Source organism: Calonectris borealis, chromosome 13 (assembly GCF_964195595.1).
Source record: "Calonectris borealis chromosome 13, bCalBor7.hap1.2, whole genome shotgun sequence".
NCBI lineage: Eukaryota > Metazoa > Chordata > Aves > Procellariiformes > Procellariidae > Calonectris > Calonectris borealis.
Window position 1 is genome coordinate 20427839 of NC_134324.1, and position 25766 is coordinate 20453604.

Genomic DNA, 25766 nt, shown 5'->3' on the forward strand with positions numbered 1-25766 from the left:
ACAGAGTTAATCACATGAAAATATTCCTAACACATCATTAGCCTTTAACATTAATACGAATTGCAAATGCTTAAGTAAAAAAAAATTGACCAAGCCACACAATTAAGAAAAGAAACATAAAAAGAAATGGTGATTCTTTTTCCTTATTTTATTGGGTAAATGATTTAAAAGGTAGTAACAATAGTGTTAAAACTACTACAATATCTTTCCACAGCCATATCTCACAGACCCACAGATAACCTTCTATATATTTTTTTTTCTTTTTCCTCATTTTTCTCTTTTTAAGCCGTACTTATATTAAAATGCCCATTTCAACAGTTTCTTCACACTAATAGCAATTAAATGTGGAAGGAAGGAGGATCTAGTTATAAAGGAAGGGGGTTCAGGTAATCTGTGATATTATTGTAATCAATCAAGTTACTAAGGAAGGAAGGAAAAGACAGAGGCCTTACAAGCTACTCCAGGTAGCTCTAAGCCCATTGTGTGTCACCATTGCATTAAAGATAACTCAAGATGCTGGTGAACAATTTAAAGTAATTTTTTTTGTAACATATAAAACACTAAAATAACTTAGAAACTAGATCCAAATATCTTGAAAAGAATCAACTTTGATATACAAAAACAGTCATAAGTTGTTACAAAAGTTTCAAACAAAAGTTTGTTTTCTCAGTGCGTTTATGTACCAGCGCAATTACTGGGTCCAGAGCAAAGAAAGAGGTTTCTCTTTTTTATTTTTTCTTTAACAGTAATAAAAAACGAGGAAAACATATCTTTGTATATAAAGAATCATTGCTGGTCTTAAGAATAAATGTAACCAGAAACCCTTAAATCTGAGAGGCACACTTTGGGTTTCTCTTTTTTTTTTTTTTTTTAAACTTTTTTTTTTTTTTAACATAAAAGGAAAGTCACCAGTTTATTTAAATGGAGGAGATATTCAGACTCCCCAAATAAACTTAATTCAATTAACATCACTAGCAAAAATCAGTTAGAAACTGTACAAAAATAAAAAAGTTAACACATTTAATCCTGCAGGGATTTTGTAAGGACTGGAAGGCAGGCTTTAGGAGCAGCATTTGGGCATGGCTGGAGGCTTCTTTGGTTCGATCTAACACACATAAGAGATGTAACCTACTCCAGACAACAATTTTAAAAACCCGCACATTTGAAGACAAGTAAAGAGGTCCGTATACAAACGCCAGGGTGTGCAAATGGATTTGACTGCCTTGATTTAATAGTGTATCTGAGGTCAGAACTCTAGTGTGCCCTCCCCCTGCTACGATCAGCATTGGGGTTGAGATGGTGGAAAGTCAGTGCTACAGCAGTCTCGGCAGAAGGAAGGCCACTTGAAGCATGACTAAGTAATAGTTTCGTGTCAAGTCTACGGTTTTGTTGTCTAACTCAGTTTACAGAACAGGGTTTTTAGGAACATTAAGCAAAAGAATTGAAAAAACCCCAACAAGCTCTTTAATGAATAAGGCAAACTGAGTAGTGCTCATAAAAAATTAGCATTCCAACTTAAAAAACAGTGAAATAAGCTACTTGGTTGTACCTTAACTTCTTATAAAGTACCCCAAATAACAAAAAAGAAAAAATTTTTAAAAATCTGTATCTAAAACCAGCAATATCTCTAAAAGGGTACTAAACATAACTACGAGGGAATGACATTTGTGAAAGCAACTGTTGATCAGCTTTAAGCAAACAGACCTATTCTGTCCCAGTGCATGTCACAGCGAACTGCACGTTTTGTACAAATAAACCCCACAATTACACAGAAACAATCCATAGCATTGTCAGCACTTGCATGCTGAGGAGGTAGGTGCCCTAGAAACACTGCAGATAGACTGATCATTCCAATCTTTTAAAAAAAATATCATACAATCTGATTGACCACAGACTCTGTAACAGTTTTTTAATTAGTGATACAAAACTCTGGTCCAGAAGGGTCTGGCATTAACTCATTTCAAAAGCACACCTTTACAGTTTGTATAACACCCTTTTAACTATATTTTTAAGCAACAGCTACTAAGAGATAGACAAAAATGCATTGTGCATTATGCTGTATACAAAAAGGAGACAAAACTATCCTTTTCCCCCCCAAGCCATGGTGGGAAGTATTGCTGACCTTGTCCTTAAAAACCTGCAGGATTGTTTATTCATCAGTATATCATTATTACACTGGTAAGAAATTCTGTATAACATCTGCATATATCGAAGATTTTTTAAAAAATCTGATATGATTTTAGATCCGCATGACCAGTCACGTGACCTGCTTGAGGTTGATTAGCACCTTTCAATACATATATATTTTTATATATAATAGATCTTTTTAAAAAACTTCTAACAATGAGCTCATACAGAAGCATGAGCACGCTGTAACGAGATGACAGATAAAGATGGGTTTGGATGACTTTTTTTTTTTGCAGCAGAATGATTCAGTTTGTGCTCAGTTTCCCTATAAGGGCAAGAAAAAAACCAACACAACTCTATCAGGTAGCCATTTGTTCACAATTTCCACTTGAAGACTAATCCATTTAAAAGTGTTCCCCAAGTAGAAACAAGACAACAGTATCATCCAAAATAGCCTCTGTATAAACATCTATTAATTTTTGCAGCTTCTGGCTGGCATCTCTTGGCTCCTGAAATTTCAGGCCCTCTGCTTATAAATTAAGGCATCACAACTGAAAATGTTAATATTTGGACATCAAATGCTGTGGATGAAGGAATACCAAAGACCTTCGACGAGAACCTCCATAGAAATTAAGTGGCAAAGCTAACCTCTCATAAGAGATGAGCATAATTTATCCATATCTGGTTTTGAAACCCCACGGAAACATTTTTACGATTAGTCTGATTTTTTTTTTTAACAATTGGATTTTAATTGATTCTATCTGTTTGAATTTTATATATCTATATATTTACAAACATTCATTATTCAAAATAACTGGAATTTCTGCTTACTGTGGTTTACTCACTCATATTAGGAAGGTCTTTTCTGTAATAGACGGCATGTATTGTCCCCTAGAATATGCACTGAACTACAACAGGTATTAGTGCGAGTTCTGCAGGCACGTGAGCAAGGAGCTAGCTCCTACCATATACTGGGCTTGCAAATATACCACACATACCTTTTACTAAATCCTATTTTTACAGCAGGAAAAAGTTCCAATCAGTTTTCTTTCTTCCACCGTGTGGAGGGGTATCAGAATTATTACACAGTACTTACAGCTCTCAAGTACTATTCCTGTAATGGATGAAAACATGTTAAATATGGCATATTTGTCCTGTGCTTTCACAACAGTCTTTGTTCTGTATTAAACAATAGTTAACTTTATCTAACTACTCATGACTTGATAAAACTCAACAAGTTCAAAAGCAGAAGAAAGAACAAAACAGGGATTTTTCTTTTCCAAAATAGGTTTGCTATAAAAAAAAAAAAATCTCACTTTAAAAAAATCCCCAAAAACCTGACGCCAGAGCAGACTCAATATAGTTTGCTAGAATGTCTGGCATCTTTGCTATATTTTTTTCTATGAATTTTATATATAAGTATATAGTTATGTCATAGTCAAAGGCACTAAAATCTAAATCCATTTTCTTCCTCATATGACATCTGCTACTCACCAACCTGTTTTTAGAAACAAATGTCACTCCTAATTTGAGATCATCAGAAAGGCATCGTATCATTACAAATGCATTATTATGACTAGTCTTGACAGGGCTGGATTGCCCTCGATTCCCAGCACAGAATGGGAGACAAAGGTGTCTGGTAGCCTACTGGATTATGTCATGCCCTATCGATTAGACCACTCGATTCTGAAAATGCTGCCATGTTAACATCACCTCTCACTGTAGAGGTAATTGCTTCTCTTCATCCAAAAAAGCATTTTGTATGTCAGCCTTGACATTTTGGCTGTATGTGCTGGATCTGAAGATCATGTATATAGCTACATGAAATCTTTACTGTGGGGGTGAGATACCGTACACGCAACATTATTAAGGACGTTATGAAAATGCAATTCATTGTCTAGTATAATACCTGAATCTGATATGTTTCATTCCCTGTCACACCTATTAATGCAAAAGCCATGAATGCCTTTTCGCTAAGCAAAGCATCCCTAACTGTAATCCTTAAACTCTTCCTTCCATCCACAGTCACAGAAAGCCTTGATTGATATAATTCAATGTTAATGAAGTAGAAATTTAAAATTTCATAAAAAACCCAAGGGCTATATATGCTGCAAAAAAATCTGCAGTGACTCAATAATAAAAAAAGTATGGGATCTCTGTAGTAATGCAGTTTTCCCTCCCGTTGCCATGATGAGCTTAACCAACTAAGAAGCCTCAACATGGCAACGGAAACTATCATCATAAAATGGTACAGTAATAGAGATAGCTAGACCAAGAAGGGGCAGGGTCTCCTGGGAAGAGGTCTGCAGAGAGGTCCAGTGACTGGTCATGCGGCTCAGTGTCAGGAATAATGGTTGTACGGTGGAAGGGGGTGCCCAATACCATTTTGGAAGTGATGATGCTGACGATGGGCAAGGTACTCTGTGTAGCTCATCGTCATCTTCTCACTACGGTACCTAGAAAAAAGCAAAGCAGCAAATTCACGAACTGTTACCAGGAAGCTGTAAGTAGCACTAAACATACTGCGCTAGTGATATGTTTACTGATAACGGCTCTGTACTTCTGGTGTTAGGAATAAGACTAACTTCAGTTGCACGAGGGCAGGGAGGGAACCGCCATGGCTGTTGGGGTCATTCTTGAATCACGTGACAAGTAAGTGCTTATGAAAAATATTTTAAGCAAAGAGAACTGTTAAAAATTGTTGCCTACTATGTTGCTCGAAGCAGAAGGAACAGAAACTCATGATGATTTACTGAGAATGTCCCATATCTTCAGCCAACTGTCTACGTAAAACCTAGGAGAGAAACTGTAAACAAGCACTACAGATTTTTGGGCTGTTCTAAAACAATCAGTATCAATTGTCTGCCAAATTCTGCTTTTAAAATAACCCCAGCTACATTAAATGGAGTTACATTATTTTTTTAGACTAGCATCATAGAATATCTCAAGTTGGAAGGGACCCATAAGCATCACTGAGTCCAATTCCCTGCTCCTCGCAGGACTACCTAACACTAAACCATACGACTAAGAGCATGGTCCAGACTCTCCTTAAACTCTGACAGGTTTGGTGCTGTGACCACTTCCTGGGGAGCCTGTTCCAGTGACCGACCACCCTCTCAGTGAAGAACCTTCTCCTAATGTCCAATCTGAACTTCCCTTGATGCAGCTTCATTCCATTTCCTCGTGTCCTATCGCTGGTCACCAGAGAGAGGAGATCAGCACCTCCCCCTCTGCTGTCCCCCTTGAGGAAGCTGTAGACTGCGATGACATCACCCCTCAGCAATGAGGTCACCCCTCAGCCTTCTCTTCTGCAAGCTAAACAAACCAAGTGACCTCAGCCGCTCCTCCTAAGTCTTGCCCTCGAGGCCCTTCACCATCTTGGTCACCCTCCTCTGGACATACTCTAACAGTTCGATGTCCTTATATTGAGGCGCCCAAAACTGCACCCAGCACTCGAGGTGGGGCCGCACCGGTGCAGCGCGGAGTGGGACAATCACCTCCCTTGACCAGCTAGCGATGCTGTCCTTGATGCACCCCAGGACACAGTTGGCCCTTTTGGGTGCCAGGGCACACTGCTGACTCACATTCAACTTGCCATCAACCCAAACCCCCAGATCTCTTTCCGTGGGGCTGCTCTCCAGCCTCTCGTCCCCCAATTTGTACGTATAACCAGGACTACCCCGTCCCAGGTGCAGAAACTGGCACTTGCTCTTGTCAAATTTCACACGGTTGGTGACTGCCCACCTCTCCAGTCTATCCAGATCTCTCTGTAAGGCCTCTCTACCATTGAGGGAGTCCACAGCTCCTCCTAGATTAGTATCGTCAGCAAACTTAATGTACATTTGACTCCTGCATACAGGTCATTTATAAAAACATTAAAAAGCACTAAAACTGAGCCCTGGGGAGCCCACCGGTGACTGGCCGCCAGCCTGATGTAACCCCATTTACTAAAACTCCTTGAGCCCGACCCGTCAGCCAATTGCTCCCACAACGTATTACGGACTTGTCCAGCTGCGCGCTGGACATTTTGTCCAGAAGGATACTGTGAGAGACAGTATCAAAAGCTTTGCTAAAATCAAAAAAACCCACATCTACTGCCTTCCCGTGGTCAACTAGATGGGTGACCTTGGCATAAGAGGAAATTAAGTTGGTTAAGCAGGACTTTCCCCTCGTGAACCTGTCCTGGCTATGATCAATGACTGCGTTGTCTCTCAAGTGTTTTTCAATAGCTCCCAGAAAACCCTTCTCCGTAATTTTACCAGGCACTGAAGCGAGACTGACAGGCCTGTAATTGCCAGGGTCTTCCTTCTTACCCTTCTTGAAAAATGGGACATTTCCCAGCTTCCAGTCCACTGGGACCTCTCCAGACTCCCAAGACCATTGAAAAATAATGGAGAGAGGTCCCGCAGTAACATCAGCTGTATGTAACTAAAAGCAGAATCCAGGCCCTGACAAGCGTTTTGGATATACTTGCATCGCTATTGTTTGACAACAAGGAACATATTGCCACATTAACACCTATCTGTAGAAGTGTAAAAGCTACACAAACCCAACACTATTCCACATTTCCACAAATTTCACTTAGAAAGACCTTGCGTAAGAGATCTGACAGATGAGACTTGGTGAATCCAGCTACAGTGATTTAAAATATTGCCACCTCTCCTTTCTATCATATTTTTTTCTGGAGTTGCTCTGGTTGTTCTCTCCTCTTTTAGGTCTGAAAAAAGCACAACAGATGGCCCGACCACTTGCACTCACAACTCAACACAAAAGTTTAAACTACTGTGGAGTTACCAACTGCAGCAGTTAAGGTGACAAGCGCATTTGCTTCTGTTGCCTCTTTGCCAGAGGAACAGAGCAGAACATCTTACACTTGCAGCTTTTTGCTTCAGTGGACGTGTTTCAGAGCACTAAAGGTGCCCACGCTTACTTGATACAACAGTCTTTGTTAACGATGTACTAATTTAACAAATGGCCGCCGGTCCTCGCTGAGGCATTAGCTGCAGCTCTCCTCGAACGGCTGTGGACGGTGTGCGGCGCTCTGCACTCGACGAGTCAGCTGCTCTGCGAATGAAATCCCCTGCCGCTATGGAACTAAACCATAAGCTTGGCAGCGAATGAAGTTGGTTGTGAGGGGGTCACAAAGCAGGCAAAGGCAGCCTGACTAGAGTCACCTCTGCTCGGTTCGGATGGAAGAGAAAATGCGGTTACCGTCCTTATGCATTCTAGACCCCTAGACCTGGCACACTTCTTCCAGCTCCACTATTTTTTAGTTCTCTTCTTCAAAACACGGCCAGAACTACTGGGTATTAACTTCAAGTGAAGATAGTCAGCAGTAGACTAGTTTTGATCAGCTTAAAGCTTTATTCGCACACAGGACATTTACTTTAATTCAGAGACTTGAAAAAGAAGTTAAAAGCATTTATTCCACTCTTTCAATAGATGTTTTACTGTATGACAAGAAGTTATTAAAATGAGGCTCTAAAAAAGGTTGTCTGATGCTGGGAAATGGTTACTATTTTAATACTACTGTTTATAATATGTCAGCAGAAGCTGAGTTTTTAAGCAAGTAAAACAGACAGCCAAAAAAAAAAGAATTTCTTCTGAACATTAAAAATTATGCTTTGTTTATTCCACTTATCAGGCCAGTGATTTTGCTAGCAGTTTGGATGTTGTGAACTTTAATACACTAAATTCGGGGGTTTTGATGGGATTTTTGGGGGGGGGAGGGAGGTGGTGGGTTTTTTGTTTGTTTTGTTTTGTTCTGTGCTCACATGCCATTGCTCCAAACAAAATCTTAGCTGGAAGAAAATGTGTGCTACGCAGAAAATTTTTGCATATTGGAAAAATATATTCCCCATTTACTGAGATGTACAGAATTGTCATTTAAGAACTACAGCACTGTTACTCTTGCCCTCAGCTACCTCCATATATTCTTTTTGAACAGCAGATAACAAGGTGTACAGCTGAAATAAATTAAAAGGAGACTGGGGTTCTGCATTTGGGAATTTAGCTGGATTCTGTAAATCCTTCATCCCTAATTTAACCTTCAGAATAGCATGTTTTCCTTAGTCCCAGCTACTCCACGGTAATCAGGTTCCTACAGGAATCCAGAATTCTGAACAGTCACTGAGACGCAAAGTCTTGATTCTTCATCCACAAGATCACTGAACAAGTAATTCCTCTAATACGAAAATATTTCTTTTTCTAAGAAATGCTTTGCCTTCTATCTGGTTTAAACATAAACTACTGCTAATTAATAGCAAGATCTGTAGATGAAGATGACAAACGTGGAAGCTGAAAAGAACCAAAATCTCAGGTCTTTGTCCTATAAAAATGCATAAAGAGTCAGAAGAATCCAAGTATTTTCAAATGTCTGAAGTGAAAGGACTGGGTTTTAATTATGGACAAAGAAGCCAAGTCTGCCGTACACCTAGTCGCGCTAAGAAGGAAAGAATTTCCAAAGAAATCAGGACAGAGAAACAAGACTAATACATACAACATTTTTAGAACTAATCTTGTGGCCCTATGAATCCCTAAAAGTTGACAAAAGATAGGACGGATAACAGTTTTGGACAAAGGATTCTAATTTTGTTATTTGTATTATAGTACGTCAAGTGTGGCCTCCCTGAAGAGGAGGAACAGTCAATTCTTCCTTATGACGTCAGGTTTAAAAAATTCTTATTTCTCCAAGCATGGAATAGATAACTAGGGTTTAGCGGTCATTTTATACTGCAAGCTTATAAAAATACATAGTTTTAGAGGTGTTCTTACAGACATTTACTCCTCCACCCTTCACCATATAACTACAATATTATAGGCAGAATATTCTGCTGCTTAATTCTAAAATATTTTGGCTCCCACCCGCTAAGAAGCCTTCAAGAACACATTTTATTAAATTAGCAAAATCAAAATAGTGTGCGAGAGTGACAGAGTATGAAACAAAATATTAAATTCATGTCTTCACTCCTGAGAATACCTAACTTAGCTAGCAGACTGACGGTCAGATCAGCTACCCAGTCTGCACACCTAGCACCTGTTAGAGAAGGGAGACCTATGCTCCACAGGAGATAAAGAAGACCCAATGCTTGCTTTGAGAACTGAACAGGTTTCTAGCACCGAGGGGCCTCCCTGACTTCACAGCGGCAGGCCCATAGTGCACCATCTGCGCAAACACAAACGGACCACGGCAAGTCATCCTCGCTACAGCAGCCCCTGAAGATCCGTTACAACCAACGACCAAAGTGTAAAACGCAACAGCTAATACACTGCTAAGATTTTGCAGAGGTATGAAACAAAATATGCAGGTACCCTGATATATACGTAGCCTTTTCTTTCTTGCTTAGTGCCACTAATCCCTGTGCAAGGCACAGATATTCTCAAAAGTCCGTACTGCTATTGTGAAAAGAAAGAAATCATTAATAATATATACAGGAAAGCTTACTATTAACATCTGAAATAAGCACTTACCAGGAACGAACACATCACAGTATTACAAAAACAGGACTTATCTGTAGTATCCCACGATGCATACCTGGTTAGCTTTATTGTTTTCCTGAATTCATTAGTGATCGGAGCTTTGTAGCCTCCTTTCCTCAATAAGGAATCTATGGTTTGAATGTGGTCCCATCCTGTTGAATTTTACAGTAGGAAAAATTAGTGAGAAGTATAGCAATAAGAACAGATGTCGCAAAAATACAGTACAGTATGTGGTGTTACTGATAATGAAAGTGCTCTGCTGAAGTTCTGTATAAAACATAGATCATTCTTCCCTACTTAAGAACAGTTGAAGGAAATATGACATATAGGCTTTCTTTACACACAAAGTTCACTCTACAAACAAAATATATTTTTATCTCATAATTGAAATATTTTAAAAGTGGACCCGCTATATCCCGGTGTCCTAGATTGGGAGTGAGACACAAAATTAAACTTTTCTGAAACGTTCAGGTATGATCATATATCACAATCACCTTATACATTATAAATGGCTATGACAGTATGAAAGATTAAATTTCTGTATAAAACAAAATTTAAAAGAATTATTAGCTGAACATGTGCAGAGAACTTCAGAGACTAGATTTCTCCATAAATATCACTTAACTTTACAATGATATTTCTAATTTCAGAACTACTATATTATATTATAGGTGGCTGGGTAATAAAAAAAAGTGATGGATTAAAAATACAGATTCATTATTGTTCTCAATAAAATCTTCATGGTATTCAAAGCTCCTATTTATTGATTTAAAAAAGCCTAATATTTTAAGTAGCTGTTAGACATGTAATTTCCAAAAGATGCAATTAGATTAGTCACATTGTTACATTAAAAAGAAAAAAGGGTAGTTTTGGGTACATAAAAAAATACAAATGGGTGGGTTTGGGTACTTTGAAGAGTCAGACTGCAATGCATGGACTACTAAAACTATTTAGAAATTTAACCCCCCACCCCACCCCCCACCCCAGTTCCTGAATTTAAAAAAAGCTTGTTAAGTGATCACCAAAGGTCTCGACAAAAAAACACTTCTCTAACTAGCCAACCTTAGATTAGAAAAGCAAAAAAATTGTCCTGGAAAGCCTCTACACTTTTAAGTGAATATTTGGAAACAGAATTATCAATTAAAGATAATCCTCAGTGAAGGTTTCGTCCTATTCCTTAGTAGACCAACTCAAATATAAAAAGGCAAAAAAAAAAAAAAGAAAAAGCAGCAATGCAAAATGTTAAAGATTGAGACACATTGTCAAGCTTGGGAAAAAAAACAAACCGTAATGAGTAGTCATAGTCAGCTCCTTAGTCCAAAAGATTACTATTCAACAAAATCTACTATCGTTTTTTTAATTCACAAACTTAAGTCTGTGCCTCTATTAAAAGGGACTTTAACAACATTATTTTGGACTTTCATATTGGAATTAATTCCCTTCCATCCATCAAAAAACCCAGGAAGCCAGTGTTTATAAGAAGAATTAAGTACTAGCAGAAAGTATCTAACTGAAAAAAAAAGACTTGATCATTGCAAATTTAGGAATAAATCAGCTGTTAAGATAATTGACCAGACATCCCATCACTGAATAGAGTTTTTGCATGTCACTAGTACCACAGCATAATAACTACACGAAAACTGACAGCTTTTAACACCTGCAAAGTTGGTTGACAGCACTGTACCACCCCGCCACATTTTATTTTCTACAGCTACACTGCATTTATGACTTGTTTAAAAAACAGCTACAGTTTACTGAATCCCTATAAGGGACTGATACAGGCATGTAATTGGCATTTTATATAAGAGTCTTCTTACAATTAAATATTGCTCCATCATCTGACATCAGTGCAAGGTCAAATATTGCATTTTAGATTTATATGTATGTTTAAATTCTTCACCAGATCATATGAAATAAAGTGCAACAATGACCTTGCTCCTTTGCAACCTCCGGTAAGTAGGTGGCGGTGCGTTTTGATCCTTTTTCATTGATGAATTCTATTCTAATGCCATGTACACCCACCTGCAAGAAATTGGCAGCTTTATTAGTACATGAAAAGAAAAAAGATACAAAAGATTTCTAACACGATAAAACCCCAAATGCGAACCTTTCAGTGGTTAAGACCATTTTGCAAAGAGTTTCAAGAGGTGGTACTGAAGCGAATGTAATTTTTTTGAAAGGTGTTCACCTTAACAGCCTTGTAAGATCAGTAGCAGCACAAATACGGTCCTCAGCTCCCCACCACAGAGCTTCATTTCTGGTCTGAAGAAAAGCCAGCTGAGATGCAAAAGCCGTTCTGTCTCTGAGTCTACTGTCTCCCTCTGACACCGTCAGCAATGCTGTTGCTGATAAAATCACCTGGTCACCAGATATAATCTGCAGGCAACCAAACAGCTGGCAAGTCTAATGATGCTTCAATTAAGAGCATTAATTTTGTTCAAAGTAACAACTGAACAATGAAAGATTTGTCACACTATGAACTCGAGCCTGGAACCTTCAAAATTTTTGCTAATTTTTGATGAGGAAAAGGAGGTATTCCAAAGCATTCAGCTTCAAGCTCCTATTTCCGTGCTACTAAGTACTCTAATACAACAAAATGCCAGTATGGAAACCAAAATTACTAATACCAAGGAGTTAGGCGTACATAAAAGTTGAAAACTGCCCAAAAAAATTGAAAAAAATGTAACGAGGCTAGGCACCTTTCCAGGGCATTGTTTAAGCACCCCTGTTTTCAAGGTACAATAATTCTGCTGCGAGTACCTGCTCTTGGATCAGGCATGCCATAAAAGATATTCCATTGCCAGTAAGTTTTCAGTTGCTTTTGAGTTCTGTGCGTAAACACAAAGCATTAGTAGACGGACATTTTTATTTTCATGCCCACTAAATAACTAAGATGTTATTTCCATTTAAATCCAAAGTTCCCAACATTGTATGTGGAAATGAATAGTTTATGTTTAAAAGGTATCATGTTATTTGGTATGGCACTCCTTTTTGGACACAAAATTAATTGAAAAATGCTGTAACAGTTTTTCCAGTGACAATCTATTTTACTGTAACTGCATGACAGTCAAAAAAACAAATAAGGAATATTTACAAAGCTCTACCACTTGTTCAATTAACATATTTGCTTATATTAAGACTTAATTTTTTAATCTTTATAATTATATAATATAAGCATGGGGAAATGGGAGGAAGAGTCTCTCTTGTGGCTGGCCATGGCCTCAACAATTTTTCCCCACGAACCTAACATCTCTTAAATAGGAAAAATTACTTTGAGACTAACGAATTTAATCCACTGCAAATCTTAACGTGATATTTCATTACCAAACACTGCTAAACCTAACTTTCGTAACATGGATATATAATCACTAGAGAGATCAAATCTGCATGCTCAGATGATGTAATTATGAACCCAAAGGACCTGAAAGTAAAATGAAACAGTGTTAGAAGCTGAAATGAGCCTACCGAGTTTATTCCAAGAACAGAGTAAGTTTTTGCAGCTGGTGATTTTGTAACTGTCTATATTCAATTGCCTAAGCACTAAGATGAAATATTTTCAGGTTTTGCACACCTTTAAATCCTGCAGAATATTAGATTCTAAATTCTACACAACTGTTTTGCATAATAGGGATCATCTAGTATCCACAAGAAACTAACCAGGAGCACTAGTGGTGTGTTAAGTATGATGCAACATTCAGGCAGTAGGTAATTGCATTGCACTGGATGTTTCCCATTAACCATTTTAATGGACTTTTAGGCCCATGTCTGTAAAAGAAAAAGATGCAGAGCACAATAAGTAAGGCAACACAATTGCACCCACAATTCCTCTTGTTGGGAAAATTTCACAGCATTCTGTGAAGCAGAATTCCAACTGCAGCTAAGCAGTATTCTTAGTCCAGTACAAATGGCTTTTCATTGTTTAGCTCCAGCTAATCAAAACCAGGCCTGCGTTAAACAAATGGAAGCCACACACAAGCAAAATAAGAATGATCCACGCTAGGACTGGCACGGGCACAGTTAGGAATTTATTTTGTCTTCCTCAAGAGACCGACGTTCCTGCATTGAGGAAAACTTCTGTGAAATTTCCCAAAATATTCCCCTCTAGGAGGGGGCGTAAGGGGTAGGTACGTGTTTGGAAGGCATCACCCGGGCGGTGACTGGCTTCCTACCAGGCCCAGCGCAGAACTTTATACAAAGCCTATGGCACGCTTCTCAAAATGCAAAAAATACGGATACACTACAGGCAAGTTTTTATAGAATAACATCTGTGCCGTTCAGAAAGACAAACCAAACAATCTTCTTCTGCAGATGGAGTTTAAGTTCTGTCTCATCTATTACCACTTATTAGGGAAATGACTACATTCAGGTATCCTTCTGAGCTGCAAAAAGACCACAGAATTGCCACATCGGCCTCCCAAATGAATAGGAATTTATTTAGGCTGTTGCTATTGGGAGAGGAAAGTGAGGTAAGGAGAGAGGCTTAGAAAGGCGACAAACCAACCTCCTCCAATAGAGGTATTTCTATAGGGTTTTAGAGCATGAAATACTGTATACTATGTATCCAATACTTGTGGATATAAACCTTTTGGCCCACTGTGTAAGTGGCCAGAGGCTGCCTGAAACTAGGCTCACCGACAATGTTAATTAAAAAACACAGACCTTTCACTAAATCTAAGGATTGCATTAAACTACATTTTTTAATTTTACTTCTGAAATGACCTCAACAGAACTTCAGATTTTGTTGTCTATTTATACACATTCATATTCATTTATACGCACTTTTTTTAATGAATCGTTTATTTACGTACACCTCGGGATGGGGGAAAACACGCACACACATTCATTGTTTTGCCAAGCGCTTCTGGCACTGGCTAGATTATTCCCCATAATCGGTCTCTCTCTATATCCACCTCAGTTGGGCTAAGAAAAAACTGTTCCAAAACCCACCCTGAAACCAAAGTTCAAGCAACTCTCATGTTCGACTGTTCCGACTCAAAGTTCCAAACACAGTTTACACATCTGTTCCTCTTGTGCTGACTCTCCAACCATACTGAGAGGAAGAAATAACATTATTCTTGTTAGACTATCGACAAGGAGTTTGGATAAGCATCTAAAACATCAAGCCTTGTTGAAATTTAAGCTTCTAGTCCACTGTGGTGTAAATTACCATCAAATAATCATTCTGTTCAGTTTTATCTACTGCACTGAAATCTGTAAGAGATCTGCATGCAATTATCGCTAATTAGTTTAAGATGAATTATTTGTAAACATTTTTTCAGAAACACATTAAAGCAGATAACAAAGAATCCACATGGAATACCCCAGAGCTGGAGCAGTGCAACACCTCCCTGGTGTTAGAAACAAGCGTCTGCCCGTTCTGCAGTTCACTATTTGCTCTTCTCCTCCCCTCGAGCCTAGAAACGCGGCTCGATGGGCAATCCTTACCCCCGGCACACCAGTTAAGCTGCCACAAACCTGCCTGCCTGCCTCTCAGTTCTACCAGTAAAAGCCTTCACGTAACCACACGATGAACCAGGCTGTTCTGGGCTATGGCTGATCCTTCTACGGACTTACGGTTTGTCTGCTCAATCTTCGAACGGCGGCAAGCTAGAAACATTTTCAAACAAAAAGGCTGGCCTGTAACTTGTGCACTATTCCTTATGATACCACATACATAGTAGCTTTTCCCTTCATTTACCTAACTAGCACTAGGGAAATACCTGTATACAAACGTGCCTGGAAATGGAACGCTTCAGGTTAAGTGACTATTGTATTTATTAGAAGCTGACCCCATTTTTTATTAGCTGAATTCTACAGCTTTTTAGCCTCACATTTGCGGCAAATGTGCTGGCTTCTTTCTGATCATCTTTAGTAGGGCTTAAATATTACATTCTGATTTAACAATGGAGGCAAAAGACTACTCGGGAGACATGCTCTCTACTTCATGACAAGCATTCTTTTTTTAATGAATCATTTATTTACGTACATGGAAACACTGAATATCGTCCAAAGAGAATAAAATATTGAGATCAAGACTCTTTTCTTCCCTGTTCTAAGAAATATAAGCTGCAAAAGTTGCTGGTGCCACTGCACTTGCAGGAAGGAAAGAATTTCCACAACTCTTAAATGTACTAACTTTGTCAACAATGAAAAGCCACCTTTCAGTCAACATTATTGGCTACAACTATTTAAGCTAATATTTAAACCAGCGCACACAGGCTAAAGGCCTTTTGTATCAACACAGCAAGCCTGTACAATTCTGCAGAATCTACTTCACTGAAGAACAGCAACTTCAGGGCAAAGATCTCTTTCAAGGTATTTTAAGAAAGAGCTGCTGGTCAATTCTAGTTATTTATTACCCTGTTGGAATTACAATAATGTTTTCCAAAAAGTTTCCTATTATAATCACATACAATCATAACGTTTATGTCGTTTTAATAAAAAAATGGGGAGAGGGTCTGAACTAGCAAGACAGGCTTTACCTTCTAGCAAAAACCCCCACAGATTCTTAATTAAATTAATGAGAAAATAAATTTAAGAAGGTGTTCATCTGCTATAACATGAAATAGAGAGGGAATGAGTAGAGGCACTTTACTTTTCTCTTCTGCATTTCTAGGAAAAAAAGCACGCAGGGGATACATTAAATCATTGGCCGTTGTAACGCACCGCGCAGCCGTACCCTCTCAAGGAGGCAGAGCCTCTAGCACCGAAGCTGGAATTGCAAGCTCTACAACATGATCACACCCTGTATACGCCACTTCTGGGATCTGAATCCACCCACGGGACCTTCTAGGTGTAGGGGCCTTATTTGCCCAAACTGCAGACTTACAAGCTCCACAAACCAAACAGAAGTTCTTTCTGAAGGACCCAAAGCCATGATACTTCATAGCAATCTATGCAAACTCTTCTACATTCCTTCTTTTGGGGTGCTGCTCACTACACGCACAGTTCCCAGTGCAACATGAGACGCAAGTGTATCTGCATTAAGAATCCACAGCAAAATTGGAGGCATCCTGAGGCAGGAATTCAGGTTTGTGCAGGAAAGAAAAAACTTGGTAGAAGGACAGATCAAAAAGATGAGCTCAAGGAGAATGGAAACAGGGATAAAGCTGAATTTATGTATGGAAGGAATGACTGCTATCAATATCAAATGTGTTTAAAAATAATTGGTCTTTATGATTTGTCTCCTGAGTAGTCCTTTGATATCTGATCTTTAAAAGAGCAGTACTATCAAGAAAAGAAACATATCTTAGAGTTGCTCATGTTGCCCATTCCCATGAGAAAGGTTGTGAAACTCCACCCCAGCGGCGACCGGACCACAGCAATATTTCATGGGTTCTGTTTATCAGAAATCAAGAAACAGTTCCCGGTGTTCATTTCAAAGCCCTGCATCTGCTCAACTACTAAAGTGCACTGCAATTCGTACAAAGTCACATGTAAGTAAGAATGCTAAGTTGTATTTTAGGAAGCATCCTCACGAACCATGGCATTGAAGTGGTCTTTTAAAGGTTTGTACTTTCTCCCAGTTACTTTTATAAAAGGTGAAAATGGCAGCAATTTGAAAAATCATATGGGAGCTAAAAGCAGTCAATTCCCTCCTATCTCCTGTTTACGTGGTTGAAGTTTCTGCGGCAAAAGGATCTCACATTGCTTTTTACAACTGAAATACTAATTTATTTAGTTTAGGAAGACAATTCATTAATCAGAGAAAAGAAGATCTATCGCTCTGCTTCAGGATATAGGAGACACTCCTGAGCCGTGTCTTCAAACGATCTTGCCTGTAAGCCACCGGAGCACTGTGAGTTACCTGAATCGGCAACTTTGAAATATTGTGACCTCTGTCAGGAAATTGTTGAATTGGCTCCCACGAGGTCATCAGCGGCATACCTACAGCAGTAAGGTCTCCTAACCAGGCTGATGTTTTTCAGGATGATCTGGAAATTAGCATTAGACAAGACGAAAGATGCAGAATCTCTTTTTACATCATACTCCAGACATCCTGAAATGTCTTTTTGCCATTAATATTGCATAACTGCAGCTCCCTTAAAAGAAACATGGATGACATAAGCTATCTCACTGACAGGGGCACAAACAGCCATGAATCATTCTTTCAAGGACTAACAATTACAAATTTTATCTTTCTCATATTAATACACCCCCCAGCCTCTTTTGCATGGAAAGCTTGTGGATCATCCACAACTATATCATACAATCACTTGAGAAGCATGCCTAACTTATAGGAAAAAAAGAAAAAAAACCAAATCATGGAACCTACTTTGTGACCATTTCTTAGGATTCCCAGAAATTTGCTAAAGGTTTTAAAAACCTACCATTAAAAACCTTAAATGAAATAGGAGAGAGCAACTAGGCAAATGGATAACACAAGGACTATTCTATTTTTGACCCCTCCATTCTTCCCTCATAAGTCAGGGCTTTCCAGTAAGAAGAATTGTGAGAATCCATAAAATCAATCAGAACTGAGCAAGACTACAGTTTTGCATTAAGTTTGTTTACATGGCTGTTGAAGTCTCAAGGATTCTGCAACGAGATATAGAAAGGACACAGAAAGTAAAAGCCTCCTTTGTTTCATACAAGTATTAAAGTTATGAATCAGAAGTCTCCCAAGGACCAAAGTTAAAACCAGTCTTTCCAAGAGAGAGTGGATTTTTGAACTCAGGCTTTGGTTTCAGCTTCTCTTTAAGGATGAATATTTTGGTCACCTCAGAAGTTTATTATTGAGAGAATAAAACAGCATCTAGTAATATTTATAGACTACGACATGGAAAGAGCTAAATGCTATTTCATTATGCACTTCACACTTTTAAAGAGACATCTTCTGAGTGTATTCATAGTCTTGATTTTTAATAATTTATAATAAATGAAATTAAATTGAAAACATAACTATGGTTACTACCAGAAGTCAACCTAGTAAAGCAGAAAAATTCTAACTGTTTTAATTTTGATTTCTAGCTTGATTTAGTATTAAAAGTCACTACAGTTCTGATTACTTGAAAACATTGTTTAAAGTACTCTAAGGGCTCAGTGACAAGACAAAGTACTTCTCCAAAAAAAGCTGCTTGTTGAGAATGCACACACAGTTTCAGCTAAGATTTATTTTTTGGTCTGACATTACATAAAAATGAGTAGTTCTGTTTATGGTGAAAATGCTGATAAACCCCAACGGAAACGTACATTCACCTCATTCAGAATTACAGATGAGAAGGGAAGAAGCCCTTGTCATTATGAGTTGAACAGGAAATGCCCGTTTATTAGATTTTCAGCTACTGTAAAATTCATAATGCTGAGGTTACTGCTGGATACCAGCACTCTGATACAGTAGGGCCTCGTACCATTTAACAACAAATGAAATTTCTATTCAATATACATTTGTTACGTGTGAATACAATACAAAGCCTCTTTTTCTCTTAAAAAATCCTAAATATTTAGTAGGGCTAAGTCACTATTAAAGGGAAATACTGTAACTCGTGTGGTGTCTCTGGCTTGTAAGACATCCGCTGTCGTATATGACAATTTAAAAAATTTTTTAATGTCAAATATAGACTCAAAGAGCAACAAAACAGTCTCACTGACTGAGAAGTTCATCTTAAGTCCAGTAACTTGTTTTTTGCAAGTGTCTAGTACCAAATAATGTTGAAAAGGCAGAAGAATACAGAATAACGCTTCCTTCAGTATACCTTCCCAGAAATAACTCTAAAAGCAGCATTTGCTTCTTAATAATCTCTTTTATGCTGCTGTTCCAAGAGAATGCATGCAGGTTTCCTAGAACCTAACAATTAAAATAGATTCAGCTCCATGCATAAGTACCAAAGAAAAACAAGAGCAATGATTTACTTGGCCTCATTGTGTAAGGGCTTTGTGGGCAGGCCACTCGCTCTGAAAGCAAAGAAAGATTTGGGAAAGATAAATGGCTCACTCCTACAAGCTAAATAAGGCAGCTTGTTTGGGGATTGCCATTTTTTGCAGTGCTTGTTTCCAGAAGCATACATCAAACTATTAACTTTCATACTGGAACATCCTCTTTCCAGAATCAATGGACTGATCTACCACGTTTCTGTGGTTAGCTATGCTGCAAAAGAGGTCTCAGGACACCGTCACTCAGACAACACCTTGCTTGATGGAATCTTAGACATAAACACAGCTGTGCAGAGCAGTCTTACTTTGAGCGTGTAAGTGGGCAAGAATACAACTTTATTCCGTTTTCATGGCTCAGACTTTTAAGGCGATGACAGTTCTACCAAGAGGATCTTTTGAATCTACGCACAAAACAATGTGTATAGAGTGCAGAACAGTAACAACTGCACTACATATATGCAGAAAATTTAAATGGTGTGACTTCTGCTATAGATGTTCATGGTATCAAAATAATTTTCTTAAACGATATCCGACATCCTTACCTCCCAGTCCATGTAGTCACATACATCTTCAAAGTTAGTGAGTAGAGACACTGAGCAGAAAAGCCGTGGCAGCTCATCCCTCGTCATTGGGGGGAAACGACTATCTTTAAGGGCACTGTTGAAGACAAAACAGAATTTCAAAGGATTTTTTTGTTTGTGTTTTTTTTAAGTTCAGGGATCTAATGAATCAACTGAAAAGTATAAAGGACAAAAAAAATCCTGATGAAATGATGACCAGTTTGATAATCCAGTTGCCAGTGTAACACACTGACCAACATTCCCAACTTTTCCCTTAGACATTTGTTTCAGTTCTCGGCTGGCCAGTCAGGTGGTGTGCTGAAGGTCATTCCTTCCTGAGCTGATTTTGCTACCGTGACAATCTTATTAATGAAGCAGCAGAAAGTTTCTGGAAGAAGTTACAAAAGCAATAGCTCTTCTACCTGCAATTTAGTAAATCCCTTTCAGAAAGGATTAAACTATACAACATGAAGTAGAGGGGGAAATTCTATAGCCTGCAATAATCAAACACATAATGCAGTAATCAAGCTGTAGAACTTAATTATTCAGTGAAAAAAAAAACCAAACAAGCAGAATATTCTCCAAAAAAGAATAATATTCATGCTTACTGGCAAAGGTGAATATAAAAAGGTAAAAACATCCAAGGGCTCTACAGACCTCTAAACCTACAGGACTTGAAGATGTTCTGCAAAGCAGAGGTGATGATTAGTAACAGGGAAGCTTGCAAACAGCTAAGCTAATCCTCAGGCTAACGCACCATTCTATAGACAAACATACACCTGATGGGGTAAAATTCAACACAGAGGAGCTACCTGTGCACATTCCAGCACACTTCGAAAAACAAAGCAGTTAACAGACAGCAGGCAGTACCAGAGCAAGAACATTTGTAAGAACCTACTTGCATAAGTTTGGTTAAGAACCAGTTAAATTAGAAAAGGAAAGGTTAAAGTGAGTATGGTATCTCATAATTTCTTATGCTCTTAAGATTTGAAATATGACAGGTATGAATACAAATGTGCTCATCTCCAGCAAAAACAGTGATCTGCTCACTGAGCTTTTTGACGAGTAAAGAGAATTTAAGAGACTTACTAAAGTACTACCAAGTTCTTTGCGTGTCTCATTGTTTCATCTAACAATTAGATCATTCTTATTCGTTTTACTTGGCATACAGCCAGTGGTTGCCATTAGCTGATATAATTACAGCCATGGCCATGGTGTTTGGAATACAGCTGAAGTCTCTGCATCAGATACCACCATTTTATAGGAAGAGTAGTGTAACTTTATTAAAGCAGACCAAGTAAGGACGCATAAGCAAAAAAATGTGAGGTTTAGCTAAAGGACATCATCATATGTGTAACCAAAAATAGCTTCCCATCATGAATTAACACCATACACTGAAGAGTTAAAATAGAACCTTTATTATTCTGGGGCGGGGGAAGGCAGGCTTTTTTCCTACATACGCTATAATTACGAAAAAGAACATAGTATTGGAATTTAGACTAGAAGCCCTTCTCCAAGGTTTGGTATTTTTACATTACAAAATAGGTCAGAAATTTACATTTTCATTATGAAGACAAATTCATTACATAATTAAGTAAGAGTTAGCAGGCCTACACTACCCATTATTTACAAGTAGTTCTAGGCTATCCCAGGTAAAGTTGCCATAGATGCAAGAGAAGGTGTGGGGACAATAACTAACTAGCCAAGAGAAATCTTTTGACATTTATGTAGGATAGACAGGCCTACATAGACCTGTGAAGAACTGGGGACACTAAGGAGATTTAAAGCATAATGCCTATGATATTTAACTAATGACTTTCACTGAAGATGTATCAAAAGATGGTATTATCCAAGGTTTTGCTGATGGGATTTGTTTTGGAGCAACATCAGAGATCAACTCATAACCACAGTGTAATAGCAACATACGAAAATATGAACAGCTAATTCAGCCTTCCTATCACTCCATGTAGGGGGGAAAAAAAAAATATATGTAAAGGGAGAATACTCTGAACACAGTGACAGCTCAAAACAGAAGTCCATCTTGCCTAGCATTAATAACCAACAGCAGTTAGCAAAATGAATGAATGTAAGAACACAGTAAATACCCAGGGGAACTTTCCTGGAATACTCTCCCGGAATCCAGCTCCTTACAGCTTAGGTATTTGGAGCCAGAGGTGGTATCTCTGCACTTAAAAGCTCTTCATGGGTTTATTTAATAAGTGCATGCATGCACGCTTTTAATATTTTACACCACCTTTTACTAAAAACTAAAAAATTATGTTCAGAAACTCCAATCCTCTTAAAATCCATTGCTACTACAAGTTTGCTTATGTGCAAACTTCTCATTTCCCTGAGGGATGCTGTACCTCTATCATATAACCAATCTGTTTGAATATACTACTGAAAAGCACCCAGAGAGACAAGCGTTATTTCATTAACAAACAACAAATTAATTTATCTAAGGAAACAACTGTATGCATGGATATTGCCAATACTTGTTTAAACCTGTTTTTCGTAATTTATGCAACAATCTTGCCATGCAAAATATTTCCCATATTGTAAGAATCTACAACCTTCAAAAAACTTTTTTATTGCACAACTTGATACTAGTTTATCTAACTTTCAATTCCCCTTCCTAAAGCTGCCAAAATGCACTTGTGAACTTCAACTTTCTGAAGCAAAGGTTGTCTACTATGGGTGTAAGCCTGATCCCAACAACGTTACAGTAAAAGTCTCTGGCAAATTCCCACTCACTGAAGATCTGCTACACTGGCATTACTAGATGAGAAACCATCCTTAATTTAACATACTTTAAGTTGTACAGAAACAAACATCTACAATGCACGCGTAAGCCATGTCTCAGCTAGCCTGCTCAAATGCTGAGATAATAATTTGAAACAAGATGGGTGAATCATGACAAATCTGAATATTGATAAAAAGCTGAGATATGAAATCTTCGCGTGAACACAGTGGAAGCAGAAAGGCGCACAACGGCACAAAAGCCTGAGGCATATACAGCAAACAAAGTAGTTCAGTTTTAGCGAGAGCAGAGCAATGCAGTAAACATTGCCTAATTATTAGCAAGCTTAGCTGGCTAATTCTCTGATTCAATAATATAACACTGGCACAAATACCTTGTTTTCATGTAACTACCTCATGATAACTAAAATATTGTTTATCAAATGATAGTGCCATTTCAACTATACTAGTTCCTTCAGAACTGCTAGGTGCTATTTTATCTGTACATCCTGCTGAAAAATTGCTCAGTACCTCCATGACTACACACATCTGTGCACACATCCTGTATTAGCACTCGTGCCGCTGAAGATAAGGAGGTATCTGGCAGAACAAGAACAATCAGAGATTTGAGTAACAGCCTCTGACACCGTTTTGACTGCTCAATATAGAATATCGCTGCTATTCTACTCCTCCTTTCCCTGTCTCCAGACCCCATATTACAATTTTTCATCTTTCAAAATAGCTTTGTTTCTGTCGTTACATAAGTAAAACCAAAATTTACCTAGAGAAGTTTGTGTTGGCAAACAATCAGCAATTGGAACAAAACATACTGCAGGGAGATGCCAACAAGAAAGCATTTATTTGCACTGGTTAGCCACATATGAAATATTCTGTCCGCTAATGCAAAATTTACGAAACTAAAATAGTCCAGCAATTGTATCAGGTGCCAGTTTTAGAAGAACTAGCTTAAAACTTAATAACCCTGCCCTAATGAGTTTGCTCTAGGGGCGTCATATACTACTTTAAAACTAGGAAATGTTTACCTTTTCAGTGCTGTATATTACAGTTAGAGTATCAGTCGTCTTCTTAGTCATTCTTTTATTACTACCATGGTTGAAACTCTGAAGTAAGCTCCAGATACCTTTTGAAAACCTAAGAGCAGACCAGCTTCGTATCATCTCTTCACAGATTAACTGTTTTCAATTTTGCATTTTTTAATGCTTGGTTAGCAGGAGACATATGTCATTAGAGATGCTTCCCTTCAGAATTCAGCCATTATCCTTACGCCTAAACTTTATCTCTGTGGGTAGTGAATAAATCACCATCTACTGACTGTTCTGATGATGTCAGGAAAAGAAGTGGATGGCATCCAGAGGCGTTCCTCAGGGCAGCTGTCCACATTGGACAAAACCTGAGCTCTCAATGGTTAACAGACTGGCGTCACCCTCACAAGTGTCAGCAGGTCTCAACACTCACCAAGGATATAAAAGCTTGCCTGAGCTTTTACTTTTGTTGCTCCTGTTCTGGGAAGAAAGAACATAACTTTTGAGAGGCAGCAGCTTGGCACTTATCATACACTTCATACCTTCTACAAAGATGGATGTATGTAAATTCAGACTTTTGCCTCACTTGTCATGTTAGCATGCCTCTTGGTGACCAATTCAAAGCAAGCATAAAATACAGATAAGAGAACGTATGCTTGTTTTCCTCAAAAGCTTGTTACTGGTCTGAGCTGTTCAGAATGAAAAGTCACTGTATAATTGTTGGCATTCTTGATTAGTAGAGGAGACTTTGTTTTGTTTATTTAATGGAAGCATTATTTTTGTAGTATTAGAACGTGATTTTACAATCTTATTCAATGCCATATTCTTCTGTTAATTCTTCTGTTAGAAAGAGAGAAGGATTCTTATGGAACAAAATCTGGCATATTAGATACCAGGTTTAAAAAATATGAACTCCACAATTTTTCTGTAAAACTTAGAATTAAGGAAGGGTAAGAGAAAATAATTAGTAAAATAAGTTGGAAAAGGTAGGCCGAGTTCAAAACTACTTTTAAAGAAAAAAATACTAATTTAAAAGCATTTTCTAAACCATCTGTTCTTTATTCCTTAATGCCCAGAACTAATTTACATATATTGCTGCTGACTAAATGGAAGTCCATGGTAGCGAAGTTGAAAAGAAGCAGTGCCAAGCAAGGGGAATTCTAGCTGGCCAATAAAAGGGCATTAATTTTTCCACATGGAGTGAAGCAGGCAAAGTCAAAATTGAATCCTCTTCAAAGAAAACTATTTTTAGACACAAAATGCACGCGCACACACACACACAGCCTTTCTAGTTAAATATACTTTATTTATGCAGTCTTGGGTGTCCTACTAAGATCAAGTAATTACCAGTCAAGAAAAAAACAAAACAAAGTGTTACTCAACTATCAGTTTTCAGCTGAGCCATGTTATACAACTCTCAGCTTCTACTCAAATGAAGTTTATTTGGCCATAAGCTCTCCAGAGATGTTTTTCAATAATTTCATTTTCCACGTACCACTCCTTGTATTTGGGATGTAGAAAAGCTTGCAAACACTTTAGAGACACTGAAAATATTTAAAGAAAAGGAAATTGTTCGAAGTATTTTGAGTTACCATGACAAACAACATGAAGTTTAGCAAAAAATAAAATTAAGGTTTATATTCCTTAAGACTACATCTTGTTTTTGTTAAATACCACCAGAGAAGCTCTCAGAATCATCTGAAATAGTATGAGCAGGTCAACCTGCGATATATCATTGTGTTGTCCATCTGTAATTTCTGTAGGCTATAAAACTGCTTTAAAAAAAAAAGTCAGCTTCAGTCTTTAAGAACCTATGGCTCTTAAATGTGATGTGGCAGATGGGTAACAAACAGTAGGACACAAATTGGGGAAATAAGAAATAGTAACATTATTACATTACTCAGTTTAGAAGTGCCTGAAAATCTTTGTGATTGAATTTAAAGGA

The 25766-nt window shown here is 38.0% G+C and overlaps 1 protein-coding gene across 6 annotated transcripts in view; it reads right to left on the reverse strand.

Annotated features, from left to right (window-relative positions):
- The window catches only part of AMMECR1 (AMMECR nuclear protein 1), an 88238-nt gene that overhangs the window by 5143 nt on the left and 57329 nt on the right, over window positions 1-25766 (reverse strand). Inside the window, exons 3-7 of one of the 6 annotated variants that reach the window (XR_012675614.1) lie at window positions 20022-20136; window positions 11795-11982; window positions 11538-11628; window positions 9662-9758; window positions 7-4583 (exon numbers count right to left, since the gene is read on the reverse strand). Coding sequence is in view for 4 of the 6 variants with exons in the window: in XM_075162440.1 (XP_075018541.1) it covers window positions 3132-3241; window positions 4510-4583; window positions 9662-9758; window positions 11538-11628; window positions 20022-20136 (487 nt within the window). In the remaining 2 variants the exon portion in view is untranslated. Of the gene's footprint in view, window positions 1-6; window positions 4584-9661; window positions 9759-11423; window positions 11629-11794; window positions 11983-17546; window positions 19394-20021; window positions 20137-25766 lie in introns of those variants that run through there. The other 5 variants (XM_075162440.1, XM_075162441.1, XM_075162443.1 and 2 more) reach the window with 5 other exon arrangements.